At 50.7% G+C, this 21,144-nt stretch overlaps 1 protein-coding gene across 1 annotated transcript in view; it reads left to right on the forward strand.

The window, feature by feature from the left end:
• Positions 1-21,144, forward strand: part of Cfap77 (cilia and flagella associated protein 77) — a 120,792-nt gene that overhangs the window by 59,101 nt on the left and 40,547 nt on the right. Inside the window, exons 2-3 of the mRNA XM_070006636.1 lie at positions 5,408-5,507; positions 6,698-6,926. Coding sequence (XP_069862737.1) covers positions 5,408-5,507; positions 6,698-6,926 — 329 coding nt within the window. The remainder of the gene's footprint in view (positions 1-5,407; positions 5,508-6,697; positions 6,927-21,144) is intronic.

The raw sequence follows: 21,144 nt of genomic DNA on the forward strand, positions 1-21,144 counted from the left end.
ACTGAGGCTTGAACTCAGAGCCCGGGCACTGTCCCTTAGCCACAACTCCAGCTCTTTGGTGGTCAATTGTAGATCATCTCACAGACTTTCCTGCCTGTGCTGGCTTCAAGCTGCGATCCTCAGCTCTCAGCCTCCTGAATGGCTAGGATTACAGGTGTGAGCCACCAGCACCTGGCTTGGTTTGGGATTTTTTTTAATGATAAAAATGAAGTATTGATGCCCCCTCTCCCGCTAATCATGTGCCCTCACGGGGCACAGCTACATTGTTCTGTTTCCTTTTAGTATTTTCTCAAAGCTTTTTTTTCCCCCAAAATATTTCTTTATTGAGATTATGTGACTACATAAGTTTCACAAGACTGGGGCCTACTTAGCTAAAGTCACAGAAACCTCTTAACCTTCACAATCATCATCTTCATCTAAAGCTTAGGAACACTATGAACTTTAACAATAAAACTACTTCTAACAAATTGGGTGATACATACATTTCCTTCCTTAGTATCAGCTGTTCCCTCCTTCTCTTTCTCTCTTTTTTTGTTTTTTTCCAGTAGTATTAGGGTTTGAACTCGGAGCCTTGCTCTACCATTTGATTCATGCTCCCAGTCCTTTTTGCTTTTCTTAGTTTGTTAATAGGATTTTGGTTTTTTTCGGGCCAACCTAGACTGTGATCCTCCTGTATGACATGTCAGGCATGTGCCATCACATTCAGCTTTTAGTGGTTGAGATGGTAGCTCACAAACATTTTGCTCAGCATGGCCTTGAACTTCAGTCCTTCCGATCTCAGCCTCTCAACTAGGCGTTAGTGTAGGTTTGAACCACTGTCCCTGCCTGTCAGTGCATTTTTCAAATATGGATGACAGCACTGTGTGTGTAAAATGTCAACTCCTGCCGTGTCTGTTTCTTTTCACTTGACATTATTTGCTATGTCTTTGATCATATTTAGATATGGTCTTAGTGTGTGTGTGTGTGTGTGTGTGTGTGTGTGTGTGTGTGTGTGTGTATGTGTGTGTGTGTGCGTGTGTGTGTTTTAGTATATTATGCCGTGTTTAACTGCCACTCAGACAATGGTTCAAAGAAGTGGGATACCCTAGAGTCCTTTGATCCGTAATGCACCTTATTTTACATGAATGTTTATCTGAGGCTCTCATTATGGAAATAAATAAATATCCTCTCTGCTAATAATGACCATCATTTGCATTTATATTGTGCCTTTCACTGGAGGATCTTAAGTTGTTTTACAATAATGAACTACCTAACGCGCGTGAGCACAAATGCATGTGTGTGCATCTGTATGCACAGGCGAGCTGTACACAGATATTTATTTAATAACTACCGGGCGATTTCTGTGGGAAATCACATCGCTGTGTCATAGTAGCATGCGGGACCGCGAGCGGAAGCTTCTCAACTTGTCCCCCAACACTCAGCTGGAGGTCCAGGAGCTGGGCTAAGCGTGGCTGCCTGGAAGCCAGGAGTGATGTGCATTTGAGGGCTCGATCTTGACGGAACAGACAGCTCAGATCTACAATGCAGGTCTCCAGCTCCTTAGTTGAAAACCTGGCATTTGGGAAATAACTAGAGCAAGGTCTAGTTTGGGACAGTAACGCCAACAGAGACCACCTATTGCGCTTACTTGGCATGAAGGGGGCATTAGTTCCCACTTAGGGAAAGTGGTGTGGGATGAGAAATGATCGCCTTGGGGTTTACAAGGCCGAGTCACTTGCTTTGAAGAAGTTGGCTCATGAATATAGGCGGGACCTTTGTTCCTGGGACCTCCATCACTTACTCCCCTGCTGGCTGCTCCAAAGTCCCAGCCTGCCTGCCTGCCTGCCTGCCTGCCTGCTTGCCTGCCTGCTTGCCTGCTGAGCCCCAGTGCTGGTTTCTGGGGCTCCAGTCTTTCCTACAGGGAAAGGAGGGAGCCACTGTTGCAGAAGGAGCCAGGAGAAACCCAGGCCCCCCAGGGACAGGGAGAGAGATGGTTTTAATTAGAGCTGAGAGCTGGAAAATAAGACAGAGACGGATGACATCTTAATGAGGTTTAATGAAGCTGTCTGCTGATGCGGACAGCTGTCACCCAGAGCTGTACTGCAGCCAAGCCACTTGGTGACAGAGGAAACTCGGGGGAAAGGCACAGTTTGAAGGCGGCTAAGGGATGTGTGGCAGCCACACCTCATTTTAGACCTCCTGGACAAGAGACTCCGGCGAGAGAGCCCAGTCTGGGTGACTGATGATTGTCTGCAGTTCCCTGCCATGCAAAGCCACAGCGGGCCTGGTTAATAACCTTCAGGATTGCATGGGAGGTGCTTGAAGAATTCAGCCAGAAGAATGTGACTGGCACTGGCGGCTCACACCTGTAATCCTAGCTACTCAGGAGGCTGAGATCTGAGGATCACGGTTCAAAGCCAGCCTGGGCAGGAAAGTCTGTGGGACTCTTATCTCCAATCCACCAGAAAAATCCAAAGTGGAGTCATGGCTCAAAGTGGTAGAGCACTAGTCTTGAGCAAAAGAGCTCAGGGACAGCGACCAGGCCCTGAGTTTAAGCCCCATGATGGCTGGGGAAAAGGAGGAGGAGGAGGAGAAGGAGGAGGAGGAGGAGAAAAAGGAGGAAGAGGAGGAGGAGGAGGGGAAACAACATAGTTTTGTGGGAAAGGAAAAGCTGATTTCTATTTATTTGTTTTTGTAGCTAAATGACAGGTATGAGTCACAGGCACCCAATTGAAAAGCTGATGTTTTAATGATGATGGTTCTGGTTTTGTGGTATTGGTCATGGGGCTTGAGCTGGGCCTGGGTTCTGTTCCCCAAGCTTTCATGCTCAAGTCTAATGCTCCACATGAGCACAGCTCTACTTCTGACTTTTTGGTGTCAATTGGAGATTAGAGTCTCATGAACTTTCCTGCTCAGGCTGGCTTTGAACCACGATCCTTAGATCTCAGCTTCCTGAGTAGCTAGGATTACAAGCATGAGCCACTGGTGCCCAATACAGATGGTGTTTCAAGAGTTCTCAGTAAAGCTGATCTGTGTGGGTCCTGAGGAGCTGTCTATTACTCTTGGGTGTCCAGGAAGTATGGTTGAATGATAGGCAGGCAGACGTGTAACAAACACCACCAAACTGCTTTCCACTGTGCTTATACTACTCCACCAAGATCATGAGACTCTTGGCTGCTCCAAATCCTGCCAATAGCATTGAGATCTGACTTTGCCCACCTTGCCATACAGATCTTGGCTCCTGGGACATCCTTGTAATACAATACCTATTTAAGTCTTCTGCTGTTTTGTTTTGTTTTTTTTTTTTTTTCTGTCAGAGTACTTTCCCTGTTGATTTATGGCTGCTCTTTATATATGAAGGGCACAGAACTTTCATCAGATATATGCATTGCAAATATCTTCTCTTACTTTGTGGCCTCAGTTATTTTTTTGTTTTGTTTATTTTTTGTTGGTTGTGGGGCTTGAACTCTGGGCTTGGGTGCTGTCCCTGTGTTCTTCAGCTCAAGGTGAGTGCTCTACCAGTTATCTAGTGGTTTATTGGAGATAGGCGTCTCCCAGAGTTTCTTGTCCAGGCTGGCTTTGAACCACAATCCTCAGATCTCAGCCTCCTGAGTAGCTAGGATTACAGGCGTGAGCTACCAGTGCCCAGCTATGGCCTCAGATTTTTTTGAGCTTGAGCCCTTTGAGCTTTCCTACATCACAGTCCTTGGGATACTCAACTGTCATCATGTGTCCTTTGTGGGTGTGTGACCATGAATGTCCCGAGCCCAGAGGTCTGAGCCTGTCCTGTTCTCCTTAGAACTCCAAGCACAGCGCTCAGCACAGGTGACACACAAATGCATGTGGTGTGAAAGCACAAGCAACTCCTGTTGGCCAATGTCTTCTGCAGCTAGATTCCAGAAGCACCAAGTCCAAGGCACCTGTCCGCCGTTCCCCACTGCCCGCTCCCTGCTGGAGGGTGGCTGTCTCCTGCCAGCTTGAAGTCTGCCCACCTGCCTCTGCCCCTGCCCCCGGGCGCTGCGCCTCTCCTGGGGAGGCCCCGTTTTAATTACCTTGCCACTGTCCTTGGGGAGGCCCCTGGTTTCCTAAACAAATGAGGGGCCAGGGCTTTGTCTGCAGCCCAGAGTGAGCCTCACGGGAGGACTTGCGGCAGATTACCCCGCAGAGGTGGACACTCAGGACCCCTGGATCTAGACAGAGGTGGAGTCTGGGATTTGAGATGGAGAGAAATAAGGAGCTGCTGGGGGTGTGGGGGGAGACTGAGGAGGACAAGGTCATGGAGGCATGCTGTGTCCTCCGAAACTCATAGGTGAAAATCCTGGAAGCCCCCTGCAGGTAATTAGTCATGAGGGGGGTCCGGGGGACAAAGCTGCTCTCCTCAGCCTGTGAGATGTGCAGTCTACACGCAGGAGGCCGATGACATCTCCTGGGCTCAGCACACAATGAGGAGTGCTCTAGGCCAACGCCAATCCCAGAAGGCTTCCTGGAGGAAGAGGCTTCTGTGCAGGGCATTGTTCCATACTTGCTCTGTATAATACAAAAAGGCACAGCCAGATGGTGTAGGAACTTAGGGTCTAAACAAGGTGGTCCAACCTGGACATCCTTGGAAATGAAGTTCATTCTAAGCCCCAAATGAACATGAGCGCTTGTATGCAGAGGGGCTCTGGACCCTGGGCAGGGCGGGACCCCCCCCCCCACGTCTCATGGGGGCACGGCTCTGGAGAGAAGCAGTCTGGGAGGGCAGGGCAGTAAAGAGCTCCACTAGAGCCAGGCTGGTGGCTCACGCCTGTAATCCCAGCCACTCAGGAGGCTGAGATCTGAGAGCCATGGTTCCAAAGACTCTTACCACCAATTAAACACCAAAAAGCTGGAAGTGGTGGTGTGACTCAAGTGGTAGAGCGCCTGGACCCCGAGTTCAAGCCCAGTCCCAGCACAGGTGCACCTGCCTGCCACATCCAGCCCGTCCCTCAGGAACCCTGGATAAGGCCTGGATTTATTTAGCTAGAAAACGGGAGGCTTGGCGAGGTTAATAGCAGGTCAGCTTCCTTCCTTACAGACCCCTTCTGGGAATCAAAGAGCCAAAGCATTCCGCCCCCTAGAACCCGCTGTCCAGGGGCCGGGGTGGGGACAGAGGCGCCAACCAAGGCGAGGAGTCAGAGGGGAAGGGGCCATCTTTGGTGGGGATGGAAGAGCTACCTCCCCTCCCCCCGCCTCCAGCGCCTCCTTGAACTTGCCCTTACTGCCCAGGTGCCACCAGACACAGGTACCCAGCTTGGCAGTGGTCCAGGACCGCTCTCCAGCTGGCAGATGGGTCACAGAGCCCAGGCCCCGCCATCCCCTGCCGAGCATGCCTCAGTATCCCCGCCTGCAGCGGCTCCTTGGGGTGCGGGGAACATGCTCTTACCTCTCCTTCTCCTTCCCCCAACAGGCAGAGCTGGGCAAGCCAAGGGAGAGAAACTGCAGCCTGCCCGGTGTTGAATTCAACTACGGCCTCTACACCCGGGGCGTGGACGGAGGGGTCCCCGAAGGTGAGGCACAGGGCGCCGAGCCGGGTCGGCAGGCCCCTCCCCGCCCTGAGCGCTCAGCTCCCGGCCGGTGGAGATGACGCCAGGCTGTGGCTGTGGCTGTGGCAGTGGCAGGGCCACAGGCCATGGATGGATAAATGGGGAGGACCACACAGGGACTAGGAATGGGGGGGCTGGAGGATCAACTAGGGCAGCCTCAGGAAGGGATTGGGGATCTGCCCATGCTTTATGCTGATGGAGCTTCGAGAATAGAACCAAAGCTGAGCACCATGGCTCACGTTTGTAATCCCAACTACTCAGGGGGCTGAGATAGTAGGATCACCATTCTAAGACAGCTTGGGGCAGGAAAGTCTTTTTTGTTGGTGGTGGTAGTGGTCTTGGGACTTGAGCTCTGGGCCTGGGCACTGTTCCTCAGCAGCTCAAGGCAAGCACTCTACCACTTGAGCCACAGCATCACTTCTGATTTTCTGGTGCGTAATTGGAGATAAGACTCTCACCGAGGGCTGGGAAGGTGGCTCAGTGGTAGAGTGCTTACCTTGCATGCATGAGGACCTGGGTTCGATTCCTCAGCACCACATACACAGAAGAAACTGGGAGTGGCGCTGTGGCTCAAGTGGTAGAGTGCTAGCCTTGAGCTGAAGAGCACAGGGACAGCGCCCAGGCCCAGAATTCAAGCCCCACGACCAACCCCCCCCCAAAAAAAAGAGTCTCATGGACTTTTATGCCCAGGCTGTCTTTGAACTGTGATCCTCAGATCTCAGCCTCCTGAGTAGCTAGGATTCCAGGCGTGAGCCACTGGTGCCCAGCTAGGAAAGTCTTTTTATCCAATGAACCACCAAAAAAACAGAAATGGAGTTACGGCTCAAGTAGTAGAGCAACAGCCTGGAGCACAAAAGCGGAGGGACATCTCCCAGGCTCCAAGTTCAAGCCCCAGGACGTACACACACATGTGTGCACACACACACACACACACACACACACACACACAGTGCAAGCCTCTGATGGCCCCACTGGGGTCAAGGCCAGACAAGCCCGCTCCATGGCAGACACTCCGGGGCCTGTGGGAATCCCTCTTTTTCAGGTCTCATGGTTTCCAGGGCATGCAGGGCCCTCACCGGCACTGTGGGATGAGGGAGCCCTGATTCTTCTCTGCCGCCTCAGGCTCTTCACCCCAGTTGTCTTCCTGTCCCCAGCCATCGGGCACTGGAACGTGCTTAAGCAGCAGCCCACCTGCCCCCAGGAGCTGACCCGGAACTACATCGCCATGAACCGAGGGGCGGTGAAAGCCGGCCTGGTGACGGCCCACGAGAACATTCTCTACCGGAGGCTCAATGACATCCGCATCAGTGAGCAGGATGACCGGCGCATGAAGAAGGAGCCACCGTCCATCCCTGCAGACATGACGTTCGGGATCCAGTCACGGTGAGGCCCCTGTGCCCTCCCCTGGGTCTGTGACGCAGCTGAGGGTCCCCATTCCTCGTCTCCATCAGGCAGAAAATGGAAGGGAAGGACTCAAGAAGATGGAGTGGAAAGTGGGGAGATGGATTACAGGACCCAGGTTCAAACCTGGCCTCTGGCCGTGATCACCGAGGGCCACACCTCGGTTTCTGATACCCAGGGCATTCTGTGACCTGCTGCTCAGTGCAGAGCTGGGGTTCTGGGACCCCTTCATAAATGTCAGTTCCCACCCTGCAGTCCACCCTGCAGACTCAAGATCTATGGCATTTTGGCTGGGAAGGTGCCTCAGTGGTAGAGTGCTTGCCTTGCATGCATGAAGCCCTGGGTTCGATTCCTCAGCACCACATAAGCTTGAAGTGGCGCTGTAGCTCAAGTGGTAGAGCGCTATAGTCTTGAGCAGAAGAGCTGAGGGACAGCGCTCAGGCCCAGAGTTCAAGCCCCACAACCAACCAAAAAACAAAACAAAACAAAAAAAAAGATCTATGACATTTGAAGAAATATTACCAAGATTTGACTTAGGCATCATCAAGTGCGTAGACCACTACGTGTTCATCTTAATGAAGTTTGCAAATGGAAATGCTCCTGTAAGAACCACTCATAGACATCGCTCGGTACCCTGGCTCACACCTGTGATCCCAGCTACTTGGGAGGGTTAGAGATCAGGAGGAGGGAGGTTCAAGGCCAGCCAGCAGGGGAAAAAGTTTTTGAGACTCCCGTTTTTTTTCAGCCACTATAGCTGGGCTTGGTGGCATATACCAGCCACCTTGGGAGGGGAGGCTCCTGGTTCCAGGCCAGCTCCAGTTAAAAAGAAAAAAGCAAACCCAGTTGGCCCACCAGGAAGCTCCAGAGTTACCTGGGAAACATCTGTTTGTTTTGTTTTACTGGTCGTGGGGCTTGAACTCGGCCTGGGCGCTGTCCCTCAGCTCTTCAGCTCAAGGCCAGGGCTCTACCACTTGAGCCACGGTGCCACTTCTGGTTTTCTGGTGGTTCATTGGAGATAAGAGTCTCACAGACTTTCCTGCCTAGGCTGGCTTTGAACCATGATTCTCAGATCTCAGCCTCCTGAGTAGCTAGGATTACAGGCATGAGCCACCAGCGCCTGGCAAAACATCTGTTCTTTGGTGCCATGACCACACAGACCAGGGAGTTTGTTGCATGTTCTCAGCAGGTCCCTATCCTCACTAGCTCTTTTGAGTATGCATGCAAGATCATTAGTCATTCTACTTGCATTTTTTCACAGTAGTAGGATTTATTTTTTTTCCAATTTTTTTATTGTGATTAAGTGGTTACATAATTTCCCAAGTTTCACAGTATTTGGGATAGTGATGCGTAGTTAAAGTCAAACACATTCTAACTTTCATGGAGTAGTAGGATTTGAACTTGTGGCCTTGTACTTGCTAGGCAGGCACTCTACCAGTTGAGGCATATCTCCATACCTTTTGCTTTTTGTTTCACTAACTTTTCCCTGTGCCAGGCTGAGACTATGATCCTCCTACCCTTGCCTCCTGATTAACTGGGACTACATGCTTGTACTGCTATGCCCTACCTTTCTCTGTATAATTTTTTTTTTTTTTTTGGTCAGTCGTGGGGCTTGAACTCTGGGCTTGGGCACTGTCCCTGCGCTCTTCAGCTCAAAACAAGTGCTCTACCGCTTGAGCCACAGGGCCACTGGTTTTCTAGTGGTTTATTGGAGATAAGAGTCTCACGGAGGGCTGGGAAGGTGGCTCAGTGGCAGAGTGCTTGCCTTGCATGCATGAGGCCCTGGGTTCGATTCCTCAGCACCACATAAGCAGAAAAAGCTGGAAATGGTGCTGTGGCTCAAGTGGTAGAAAGCTAGCCTTGAGCTGAAGAGCTGAGGGACAGCATCCAGGCCCAAGTTCAGGCCCCACATCCAGAAAAAAAAAAAAAAAAAAAGAAAAGAAGTCTCACGGACTTTCCTGCCCGGGCTGGCTTTGAACCACAATCCTCAGATCTCAGCCTCCTGAGTAGCTAGAATGACAGGCGTGAGCCACCGGTGCCCGGCTTCTGTATAATGTTTTGAGGAGCTGCCATGCTATTTTCTGTGTGTAAGCTACCCCAAATTGTGTGTGCTTTCCCCTCTGCCTGTTCTTACCTGGCAAAAGCCTCTAGCTCTTCGCTCTTCAAAGCTCAACTCAGCACCTTCTTTCTGGAAGCCTCCCATCACCTGTGGCTTGTTTGCTAGTCAATCTCTATCCAGAAGTGCACTTTTTTTTTTGGTCGGTCGTGGGGCTTGAACTCTGGGCTTGGGCGCTGTCCCTGTGCTCTTCAGCTCAAGGCGAGCACTCTACCACTTGAACCACAACGCCACTTCTGGTTTTCTAGTGGTTAATGGAGATAAGAGTCTCATGGACTTTCCTGCCTGGGCTGGCTTTGACCCTCGATCCTCAAATCTCAGTCTCCTGAGTAGCTAGGATTACAGGCGTGAGCCTCTGGCGCCCGGCCAGAACTGCACTTGTGTGCCCCAGCCTCTAGCGCCCTCAGTGGTTATTGGAGACACACTGGAACATCCTCCTGGACTGGATTATCTATCCCTGTTCATACCACCTTCCTGCCACTCCTCCTCCCTGCAGAGTCTGCCTCCTTGCCCCTGCTGATAGCCCTGTCCACACCTCAAAAACAGATCACAGGGTTTGTCTGTGCTGGATACACTGTCCAAATACAGTGCAGTGTTGAGGGAGGAGCCTGGGCCAGGGCTGGCCTGAGCTGTCCCCCTCTCCAGCAGAAAGACCTGACTCATGTGCTGTGTGACCTTGAAAATGCTCTTCGCCTCTCTGAACTTCTTTCTACTCTCGTAATTGGATAATTTTTTTGTCAGTACTAGATTTTTAACTCAGGGCCTCACGCTTGCTTTGCCTACTTGCTCATTCTGTTGGAACTCTACCACCTGAGCCACGCCTCCAGCTTGGTCTCCTGTTTGAAATAAGAACTTTCAACCAACTGATTATTGTGTCTGAAGTTTTAATATCACTTGCCCAGACTTCTGGTTCCTCCTCTATAAATAGGGCGTCACACCAGGAATCGAGCATTTTGTGATTCTCAAAAACTGTGCAATTCGGGGCTGGGAAGGTGGCTCAGTGGTAGAGCGCTTGCCTTGCATGCCTGAGGCCCTAGGTTCGATTCCTCAGTGCCACATAAGCAAAAAGAAAAAAGCCGGAAGTGGCGCTGTGGCTCAAGTGGTAGAGCGCTAGCCTTGAGCTGAAGAGCTGAGGGACAGCGCCCAGGCCCAGAGTTCAGGCCCCACGACTGGACCCAAAAAAAAAAAAACCAACCAAAAAAAAAAACTGTGTAATTTTCCCAAGTTGGTTATAAAGAAACCTTTCTTTTATTGGCTTTAACAACCTGTGCAAATTGGAATATGGTAGTTCACACCTGTAATCCTAGCTACTAGGGAGGTAAAGATGGGGAGGATTGCCGCAGACCAGGTTCTGTCGGGACGACGGAGGATACCTAGGGGAGGAACCTAGAATAGGTGGGGAGATGGCAAACAGACAACTCACACACATTAGGAGTGGATGCTGAGTGCTGAGTGCTGAGTGCTGAGTGCGATTTAATGCAGAGGATAACAAACTTTTATAACAGAAGTCTTCATAAGAAAGGGGCAAAAGGTTACACAATCTTGCTGCAAGGCTTCGTTCTTGGATGGTCACCAGCTGGTCACCTGAAAGGGCAAAAGTTTACACAATTTTGCTGCAGGGCTTCATTCTTAGGTGGTCGCCAGCTGGTCGCCTGAAAGGCACTTGTTTCCGGCTTATCTCTAAGAAATATAATGGGTTTCGACGTTTGTCACCATCTCACCATTACCTTATTTCTATAGAGGCCTTAATTATAAGGTTACGGAGGCCTAGATCTAGCAAGTCTCTTAGTAAATGAGAGTACCAGGAAGTTCTTTCTCCTAAGTAGTTATCTCAGCAATTGCCATACATTCCTTCTGTTCTAGCCGCGCCTACAGCTTCTTGTAAATTTCTTACAATTCCTTCTGCTGGAGTGACTTTGTGAAACCCCCAATACTTTTATATTTGCTTATGGCTTGTCTACTAGCCTCCATAAGAGGGGTTTCAGGGTAGCACTTAACTCTGGTGAGTTAGTCATATTTTTAAGACACTCATCAGATATTGGAGTCGTCAACACTCTTAAGAAAGAGCTTTGAATAAGGGAACGTTGACAATGAGTAAGTACAATGAACAGCAGAAACAGTAAAAGATTGATAGGCACTCTTATGAGGAGAAGAAAGACAGAAACACATCTTTTCCCAGGGGTTTTTCCAGCCTTTTCCCAGGAGTAGGCCTCTTAAAAGCCCTATTCTCCGAGGTAGACTTCGGTGAAGTCCCAAAACTTGGAGATAGGTTTCTGTAAAGCCCCATTCTCTGAGGTAGACTTCGGTGAAGTCCCAAAACTCAGAGATAGGTCTCGAAGCCCCTATCATGGTCTGATAGATGGTTTCCCATGCTAAGCAGACTCTACTGGGGTCAGCGTGGCAGAGGATCACTAGCCTGGTGTAAGGGAGACCCAATCTCAATTTTAAAACAACCTATGCACAGTAGTACATGCCTGTCATCCTAGCTTTCAGGAAGTATACAAGTATGAGGATCCTGATTTAGGCCAATTTGGGGCAAGCACTTAAGACCTTATATCAAAAATAATCAATGTGGGCTGGGAAGGTGGCTCAGTGGTAGAGCACTTGCCTTGCATGCCAGAGGCCCTGGGTTTGATTCCTCAGCACCACATAAGCAAAAAGAAAAAAGCCGGAAGTGGCACTGTGGCTCAAGTGGTAGAGCGCTAGCCTTGAGCTGAAGAGCTGAGTGATAGGGCCCAGGCCCAGAGTTCAGGCCCCACAACCGGACCCCCCCAAAATAAAAATAATAATCAACGTATCAGGTGCCAATGGCTCATGCCTGTAATCCTAGCTACTCAAAAGGCTGAGATCTGAGGATCACAGTTCAGTGCTGGCCCAGGCAGGAAAGTCTGTGAAACTCTTATCTCCAATTAACCACCAGAAAACCAAAAGTGGTGCTGTGGCTCAAGTGGTAGAGTGTTCTCCTTGAGCTGAAGAGCTGAGGGACAGTGCCCAGGCCTAGAGTTGAAGCCCCATGACCAACAAAACAAATGCATAGGCTGGGGGTGTAGTCCAATTGGTGGAACACCTTCCTAGCAAACCCCAGCATTAGATAGATAGATTAGATAGATAGATAGATAGATAGATAGATAGATAGATAGATAGATAGATAGAACCTGTGGAGGAAACGGGCAGGTTACTATCTATCTAAGACAGGGAAAGGCTAACCTGATCTGTTTGTATTTAAAACAGTGAACATTTGAACACACATTACACTGGTGATCACTCAGTTGGAAGGCCTTATTTAAAATAGTAGAGGGCCGGGCTGGGAAGGTGGCTCAGTGGTAGAGCGCTTGCCTTGCATGCCAGAGGCCCTGGGTTCGATTCATCAGCACCACATAAGCAAAAAAAAAAGCCGGAAGTGGCGCTGTGGCTCAAGTGGTAGAGCTCTAGCCTTGAGCTGAAGAGCTGAGGGACAGCGCCCAGGCCCAGAGTTCAAGCCCCACGACCAGACCCAAAAAAAAAAAAAAAAAAAAAAGGAGAGAATTTAGAAAGTTCAGAGAGGTGAAGAAAATGTCCCCAGATCACACAGCAGAGTGCTGGCAGACCCAGGCTGGTGGAGCCAGGCTGCAGCTGCCCTGTTCAGGGTTGACCAGAGCTAAGTGTAGTACAAAATACCCACAATGCTGCTAGGCACTGGTGGTTCAATTTATAATCCTAGCTACTCAGGAGGCTGAGCTCTAAGGATGGTAGTTCAAAGCCAGCCCAAGCAGTGAAATCTATGTGACTCTTGTCTTCCAGCAAAAAGCTGGAAGTAGAGGTATGACTCAAACATTAGAATGCCTTGAATGAAAAATGTTAAGGGACAGCACTCAGGCCCTGAGTTCAAGCCCTAGTACCACCCTCTCCTCCAAAAGCCCATCCCCAGTTTGGGGTCCTGAGGCTACAGTTTTCCCTCGAGCCACTGCTGTCAGACAGGCTGGGAAGGGACATGCATTGTCATCAGCTTCTGATATAAAATCTTAAGTTGCTATAAAACTGAGCGGGTGAAATTCCAGGGCGAGTGTATGATGAAGGGCGAGTTCTATTTTCTAGGATAGAGAGTGGGCTTTGCATATGTAAATTGAATGGATTTTAAAATGGTATTTAATGACAATTTTCGTGGCAGACATTAACAATAATTGCTCCAAAATGAAAATGCTACATTAGGTTGTGGTAACCAGCGAATACCAGGGCTATAAAGCTTTATCTTTATCAACAACAGCCCTTCCCAAAGTGACAGGCCACTTAGCAAATGGCAGGAACAGGGCTTTTACCGAACACAGCCTCCCCCCAAGCAGGCTGAATCGGTATCAATTTCGCTTTATTTCTTCATAAATGGAGGTTAAATGGTAGCTGAAAAAGCTTTTACTGAGATGCCCAGCTCTCCCGGCAACCCTTCACCGTTCCAATGGAAAGGAAGGGGCCGGGCCCCAAGCCCAGCGCCCCTCCCCATAATGGAACTATTACTTTGAAGTTATGTGGCCATGCCCAGTCCCTAATGATTGCCTTTTATACGCTTTGATTGTATTTATTTCTTTACTTTAAAAGCATGTTAAAAACCAAATCTGATTATGCTCGACTCCCGAGGCATCCTTGAGGGTGATTTGGTCTAATAAAAAAGAAACAAACGTTCACCATTCACGCAGAAGTACAGATGTGTTCACAGACATGAGACCCTCAGTTTAAGCCCAGCACTGGCACAAACAAACCACCATCATTTAAAAAGTAAACTCGGGCTGGGAAGGTGGCTCAGTGGTAGAGCGCTTGCCTAGCATGCATGAAGCCCCGGGTTCCATTCCTCAGTACCACATACACAGAAAAAAGTCAGAAGTGGTGCTGTGGCTCAAGTGGTAAAGTGCTAGCCTTGAGCAAAAGAAACTTAGGGACAGTGCCAAGGCCCTGAGTTCAAGCCCCAGGACTGGCAAAAAAAAAAAAAAAAAAAAGTAAATTCTTGGTATAAGACATGTCAAAATAACAACCATGGTAATAACAATAGTAATAATTACACGATTACTTCCCTCCCAGTTCCCAGGGCCTCAGTGCCTGGGCATCTGCTGTGGGAGCTCCCACAGGCCCTGGCTTCCATCCCTAGCACCAGTTTGGAAAAGGCTGGACTTCTTGCTTCTCTGGACAGAGCCCCAGGTGGTGCCAGGGGCAGGGCCTCTCTGGGGGCGGGGCCGGGTGGGGAGGGGGTTGTTGGGGCAGGAGGGGCTCTCCTGGCCTGGCTCCTCTCCCTTCCCTATTTAAATTTTATTTTATCATAAAGGTGATGTACAGAGAGGTTACAGTTACATATGTAAGGTATGAGTACATTTCATTTTGAACAGTGTTTTCTTCCTTGTTTTATCCCACTTCTCACACACACACACACACACACACACACACACACACACACACACACACACACACACACACACACACACACACACACACTCTCCTCTCCCTCCTTTCCTTTACCTTTTGTGCATCATTTGGGCAGACACAAAGTTCCCTGTGCTGGTGTAGGCCTTGGTCTTGAGCTGTTAGCGTGGAGCTATCACTTGTGTTGAATGACGTGGACGTTTACACACCCCAATGCGAATGCCCATGTCTTTCCCACGGGCACACACCTATGTGGGAAGGGAGGGGCTGTGGCCGCACAGTGGGGAGCTGGGTTGGTTCCCAGCCTGTTGGCACAGCTGGGAAGGCAGCCCCTCTGGCATCCAGCATCTGGGCAGAACCACACCCCCTCCCCGCTCCTGTTCACTCAGACCTCAGAATTCTAGTCAGGGAAGAATTTTAAATTCTCATTACCAGCGTGTAAGGCCCTAACCCAGATCTCAAAGCACACGGCGACCCAGGGTCCAAACACAGATATGTCTGGAGGCCAGACATGAAACTATTAAAGGAGCGCTTAATTATTGATGTATTTTAATAAGTGTTTGCAAATGCCCCCGGCACATCTTAATTGTTACTGCTTGTAATTGGCAGAGCATTGTCAGTTACAGTGAGTCAGGGATACAGGAGCTGAGCCCCAAGCCCCGAGCCACAGCGCTGGGAACAGCTGGTGTTCCAGGTGGATCCTGGGGACCCAGAGCTTGCCACCGCCCTGCTTACGAGCCACGTGCTACACTGTGGGCAGAATTACCAGCAGGAGGATTCCATCATTCTGTCAGCGAGCAAGCAGCCCAAGCATTGGCGTGTGGCACAGGCCAGATGAATGCATAGTGCTGCTGTGTACTGTTGGGGTTCCATGTCAGAAACCACCACAGGTGCACCCTCTGTGAGCAGCAGGGCAGCTTGCTGAGCTTGCAGTTCTTCATCCCCATCTGCAGAAGGGAAGACTGAGGGTCAGAGAAAGGGGATTGCTTGCCTGGGAGACTGGCTGCAGCAATGATTGCCTCGTCCATCGAGGGTTGCGGGGCCATCTCTAGAGGGAGTACCCCCAGATTTTCCTGCCCCGAAAGAGGTTATAAGATAGGACAGGGTCTGTCATTTTTTTCCCAGATCTTTAGAACACAATCTGAAAATATTTAAAGTGTCCATTGAGCTTCCTTTTTTTTTTTTTTTTTTGCCAGTTCTGAGGCTTGAACTCTGGGCCTGGACGCTGTCCCTGAGCTTCTCTGGCTCAAGGCTAGCGCTCTACCACTTGAGAGCCGCAGCGCGCTTTCAGCTTTTTCTGCGTATGTGGTGCTGAAGAATTGAACCCAGGGCTTCATGCATACTGGGGAAGCACTCTGCCCACTACACCACATTCCCAGCCCTCGGCTTCCCTTTTGTTGTCATTGGTCGGTCAGCTTTCTGTGGGTATAACAAAATGCCTCAGGTAATCAGCTTAACAGGAGGAAAGGTTTGTTGGGCTCAGGCTTGCAGTGGTGCTGGCCCCTGAGCAGTTGGGCCGTGGCTTTGGGCCTGTGGTGGGATGGCATTGTGGGGTGGAGCCTGCCTCCCCCACAGGGAGGAGGGGGAGCAGAGAGGAGAGGAGGAGGAGGGCCAGGCTGCAGTATCCCTTCTAGAGCTCACCTCCAGCTAGCTCTACCTCTTAAAGGTCCTACCACCTCCCAGCGTAGCCATGGGGGCCTCAGGCCTTTTAGCACATGGGCCTTTGGGGACCCCGCACCCCACCTCCCAAGCAGGTCATTTCTTTTACTTTCAGTGTCTTCCTAGTAGACTGATTCCTTTGACACACTGAGTGCTTTGGGCCTGCATCTGTTCACCCCAGTACTTAGTGCTGACCACAGTGCCTTTGCTGAAGAGGCCCTGAGTAAATGTTTGCTGAGTGAATTCGTGATCAGCTGGTCACATCCAGAACTGAATGTTAGGCCAGTAGCAAAAGGCACCTTCCACAGAACCTTTAGCCCCGGCCTTAGTGCTGTCCATGGAGAGAAGATGGAAGGGCAGGGACTTCCTGCAGTCACGTGTCACCCGCCTGACAGTGACATGTGTGAAGGATGGAGGAAATTTTCAGGCTGTTAAAAAAAAAAAAGCTTGCTCCCTGACAGGGTGTTGAATCTCCCTGCCACACTGATGCATTTTACAAATTCACAGCCGCCCCATTCATCAGTCTGGGCCTAGAGTTGGTGGCCAGAACCCCAGCCAGCTGACCTAGATGGTAGCAATCAGTCCCTTCCCAAGACAGCCACGCCGGGCAGCCGTGAGCCTAACTCGGCTGACCACAAGGGGGCGCAGCGAGAACTGGGGAAGGCTGGGCCTGGGAGCCACCACCTGCTCCCAGTCCATGCCAGCCGCCGCTGCACTGCTCTGCAGGGGCACTGGGACCCCAGGTGACGGGACCGTGGTGGTTTCAGTCACCCACAGGGACCACGGTGTGGCTCCGTGGTAGAGTGAGTCCCTGCACTCTGTCCCCAAAATTATCTAAGTTTTATAGTTTGTGTGTTATATACCCTATGTATATCATATTGTATATTATATATACATATATTACCAGAGCCCAGTACCATGCCTGGAACTGGGTAAGTTTGTTACCCAGACCTTGAGACAGTAATTAAAAATAAAGAGATCCAAGCTGGGCGTGGGTGGCTCATGAATATAATCTTAGCTACTCAGGAGAGTGAAACCTGAGGATCACAGTTCAAAGCCAGCTCAGGCAGGAAAGTCCATGAGACTCTTATCTCCAATTAACAACCGAAGAGCTGGAAATGGAGCTGTGGCTAAGTGGTAGAGAATTAGCTTTGAGCAAGACAGCTCAGGGATAGTGACCAGGGCCCAAGCTCAAGCCAGGACTAGAACACAGAAAGAAGACAGAGAGAGAGACAGAGAGAGACACAGAGAGAGAGAGAGTAGATACAGAAAAGGAATGGCAGAACCAGAGAGTCCTATGTTATTAGCAGACTCTGCAGTGTCCTTGCCCTCCATCCACTTCTGCTAATTTTATGACTGAGCAGGGCCCTGAAGGCCCCACAAAGACTGTGTTCCTTGGCTGTGTTCATAGAGGTAACAGTTCCCAAACGAAGGAAGTAACCTCCATGTTCACTGTGCTACTTAGGTCATACTTATAGCATTAAATTTTTTAAAAAGTGCAGGACATGCTGGGCGCTGGTAGCTCAGATGGCTGAGATCTGAGGATCGAGGTTCGAAGCTAGCCTGGGCAGGAAAGTCTGCGAGACTCTCACTTCCAGTTAACCACCAAAAATCCAAAAGTTGACCCGTGGCAAGTGGTAGAGTGCCCATCTTGAGAGAAAAAGCTAAGGGAGAGCACCCAAGACCCTGAGTTCAAGCCCCAATACTGACACCAAAAAAATACAAAAAAGCAGGACACCGTCCATTCAGGAGAAAAGTCTAGAAGCTGGAGAGTATATCAGAGGGGACCTGTCAGAGGTGCACATGACCTCTGTGTACAGAGAGCAGGACAGGAAGCAAGTCCTGCTCACTGGGGGGGGGGGGTGGGGGGAGATCAAACAAGGACCTGTGGAGGGTGATATCCGCAGTGCCCTGCGTGACCCGCGGTGCAGCATTGATCTTCGCGTCTGCACTAGCTCCTTAAATGCACTCACTGCCACTGAGTGCAGATCATCGCCCCGTTTTATCGATGGGAAAACAGGTGCAGAGACTTCCTTGCCGAATTTGGAACCATACCTTCCCATCTATGAGGAAGCCTGGAAGCCCTTCCTCCTCCCAACCTCTGTCCCTGATGGGACACCCCTGAGCTGTGGGGTGGGGCCGTTGAAGTGAGCAGCCATAGCAATCAACAGCCAATTGTGACTCGCAAGGATAGGGACTGCGCCCCCCTCCCCCCAGCAGCTCTATCCATCCACCCAGCAGTTCTCCGAAGCAGGTACCTGTCCCCTTCATTGAAGCTGATGGAAACTGAGGTGTGGAGAGGTTGTCTTGAAAGGTGACAAGATGGATGGGTGGGGCAGCAACCAGAATGGATTGAGGATGTGGCTCTGTTGACTGCACCCTAGTCTGGTGCAGCCATGTCCCACTGAAACACAAGGCACCCCTCATACCTCTTTCTATAAACTTGGGTCTCACATGTATCCCAGGCTGGCCTGGAACTCATGATGTACCTGCCACAGCCTGCCAAGTGCTGGGATTACAGGTGGATGCACCATACTCAGCATCAAGGGAGTTTTATTGACCTAGTCTCAGGCAGGGTGCTGGCTGGAAGGAGCTAGCATTCTGGAAGGAAGCCCGATCTCTCTGGGGTGGGGGCCTGGCTGCCCTGGCATCTCCCCGGGCCCCCTAAGCTCCTGCTGCTGCTTCCTCTTCCAGAGGCAGGATGGAGACATATTTCATGCTTTCCCTTGTTCCCTTTTGGTTCTCCTGTGGCCCACACAGAGATTTATTCCCGGCCTGGTGCTCACTTACAGCATGGGGGACGGGCAGGGCTTGGGTCGGAGCTGATGGGCCCATAATAGATGGAGCTGCAGCTCCCCCAAGGCCTGTCCAGACCCGAACCCCATCCATCAGGAACTCCTGGGTGCCAAGGTCAGCACTAACGAGCTGCTGCGCCCCCTGGGGCCTCTCCAGTCACGTCCAGCTCTGCTTTGTTTTTGCTGGAGCTGGGCTCCACCAGCATCACACCAGCATGGAACTCCCCCCCCCCCCCCCCCAGCCAGGCCAGCACCACTGGGCTCAGCCATGCAGGACTGAAGCTGGAAGGTGCCATCTGGATCCGCTGAGAGGCTGGCTGTAGGTGGTGGTGGATGCTGGAAACCTCAGCGCCCTGGGTTCGTTTTGATTAAGGATGATGATGATGATGATGATGATGATGATGATGAGACCAGTTTCCAGTTTCTCCAGTTTCATAGCTGTGTCTCTCCCACCATAGCACAAGATCTCCAGAGCAGCCCTATAGGCTCTTATCCTCATTTGACAGAAGGGGAAACTGAGGCCCGGGGATGCAGGTCTATGATCGTGCAGTTGGGCTGTGGCTGTGTTGGCGTTTTAAACCCTCCCTCACCTGCATCCTATGGCATGTTTGCTTAGTACCCACCAGTGCGGGGCACAGAGAGGGAAGATGGCACCGACAGGTGTCTAGGGATAGCGTGGCGCAGTTTCCAGGTGGGCAGAGGCGACAGGATCCATGTGTGAAGGGCACTGTGGGAACTCCAGGTCCTGAGTGCCTCTACTCGAAACCTCCTGAGCCTCACCGAGCCTCAGTCCCTGTTCCTCCTGCCTCCGGCCTCACCCTGCTTCTCCCTCCAACCCAGATACACTTCCCCGCCTCTGCCCTGCCCGGCATGGCTCCCCTCCCTTCAGAGGCTCCTCATCCTCCATCTCCTGTCCTCCCCACCAGCCTCCATGGGGCTCTTGTGCACCAGGGGGGTCGTGGTGCCTAGTGCATGCATGGGCTGCAGTAGGCTCTCTATGAATGCTCGTTGGCTGACTGCATGGAAAGAATGGACATGCCACATGTTTGGGCTGAAGGACATAGGAGGTGGCCACCTCGGGCCTGGGCTCTAAGCTTCAGCCACATCTGTTGAGACACATGTTGATTCCTTTCCCAGGGCTCCCGTGAGAAGTTGCCAAAAACTAGGTGACCTGAAACAGGAATTGATTCTCTTCTAGCTCGGACCCGTGGTCTCGCCTCTGTGCTGAACAGTGACTTGTGCCTATCATCCCAGCGATGCTGAAGACAGAAATAGGAAGATCTTGGACTTGCCTAGCAAGACACTGAGTTAAAACCCCAGCTGGCACAAGAAGGGGGGTGGTATTTTACTCAGCCAAAATACACCAGGCACAAATGCTTGTTTAAGGAGCAGACATTTTTACCAACACTTTCTTTTGTGTTTATTAGAGAAATTTCTGGAAACTTCTGTTCTAAGCAAACAAGTTCAGAATCTATAGAACTGACTTGCAGAAACTCACCTCTTAGATTCAAAGACGTCATCGCATGCTGGGATTCACTTCTAGTCCTTCCTTTTGTTTTTAAAGAAACAATATAGGTGGGCACTGATGGTTCACGCCTGTCATCCTAGCTACTCAGGAAGCTGAGATCTGGGCACCACGGTTCAAAGCCAGTCAGGGCAGGAAAGTCATGAGACTCTTATCTCCAATGAACCACCAGAAAACTGGAGGTGGAGCTGTGGCTCAGAGTGTGAGAGCAATAGCCTTGAGCAAAAAGAGCTCAGACACAGCACCCAAGTCTTGAGTTCAAACCACATGCCCGACAAAAAGAAAAAGAAGAGACTGTAACATATAAACACAGAGGGACCCCCCTGTGCGCCCCCCTGGCCTTAAGCCCGGCCTGAACTGGCAGTGTGATTCAAGGCAGACCTTACACTTTACACTCAGTTTGTGTATGTCACCTGTTATGTGATCCCCTCCTTGAGTCCTTTTGCACAGCAGCATATGTTTTCACTCAGCATGTTTGCATTGGGGGCCTTGGCCCACCACCTTGGATACAGCCACCTTCCTCTTTTTTTTTTTTTTAAAGGACCGGTCCTGGGGTTTGAAGGAGGCATCTGCTGCTTGAGCCACACCCCAGCTGTTTCACGTCACTGTTCTAATTAGGTTTTGCTTTATGCCCCATCCAGCTTGAACCATGAGCCCCCTACTCATGCTTCCAGAACAGCTGGAAGGACAGCTGGGTACCACCAACTCTAGCTACCGAGTGGGATG

This window comes from Dipodomys merriami, unplaced genomic scaffold, assembly GCF_024711535.1.
Source record: "Dipodomys merriami isolate MVZ:Mamm:240054 unplaced genomic scaffold, mDipMer1.0.p SCAF_11, whole genome shotgun sequence".
NCBI classification, from domain to species: domain Eukaryota; kingdom Metazoa; phylum Chordata; class Mammalia; order Rodentia; family Heteromyidae; genus Dipodomys; species Dipodomys merriami.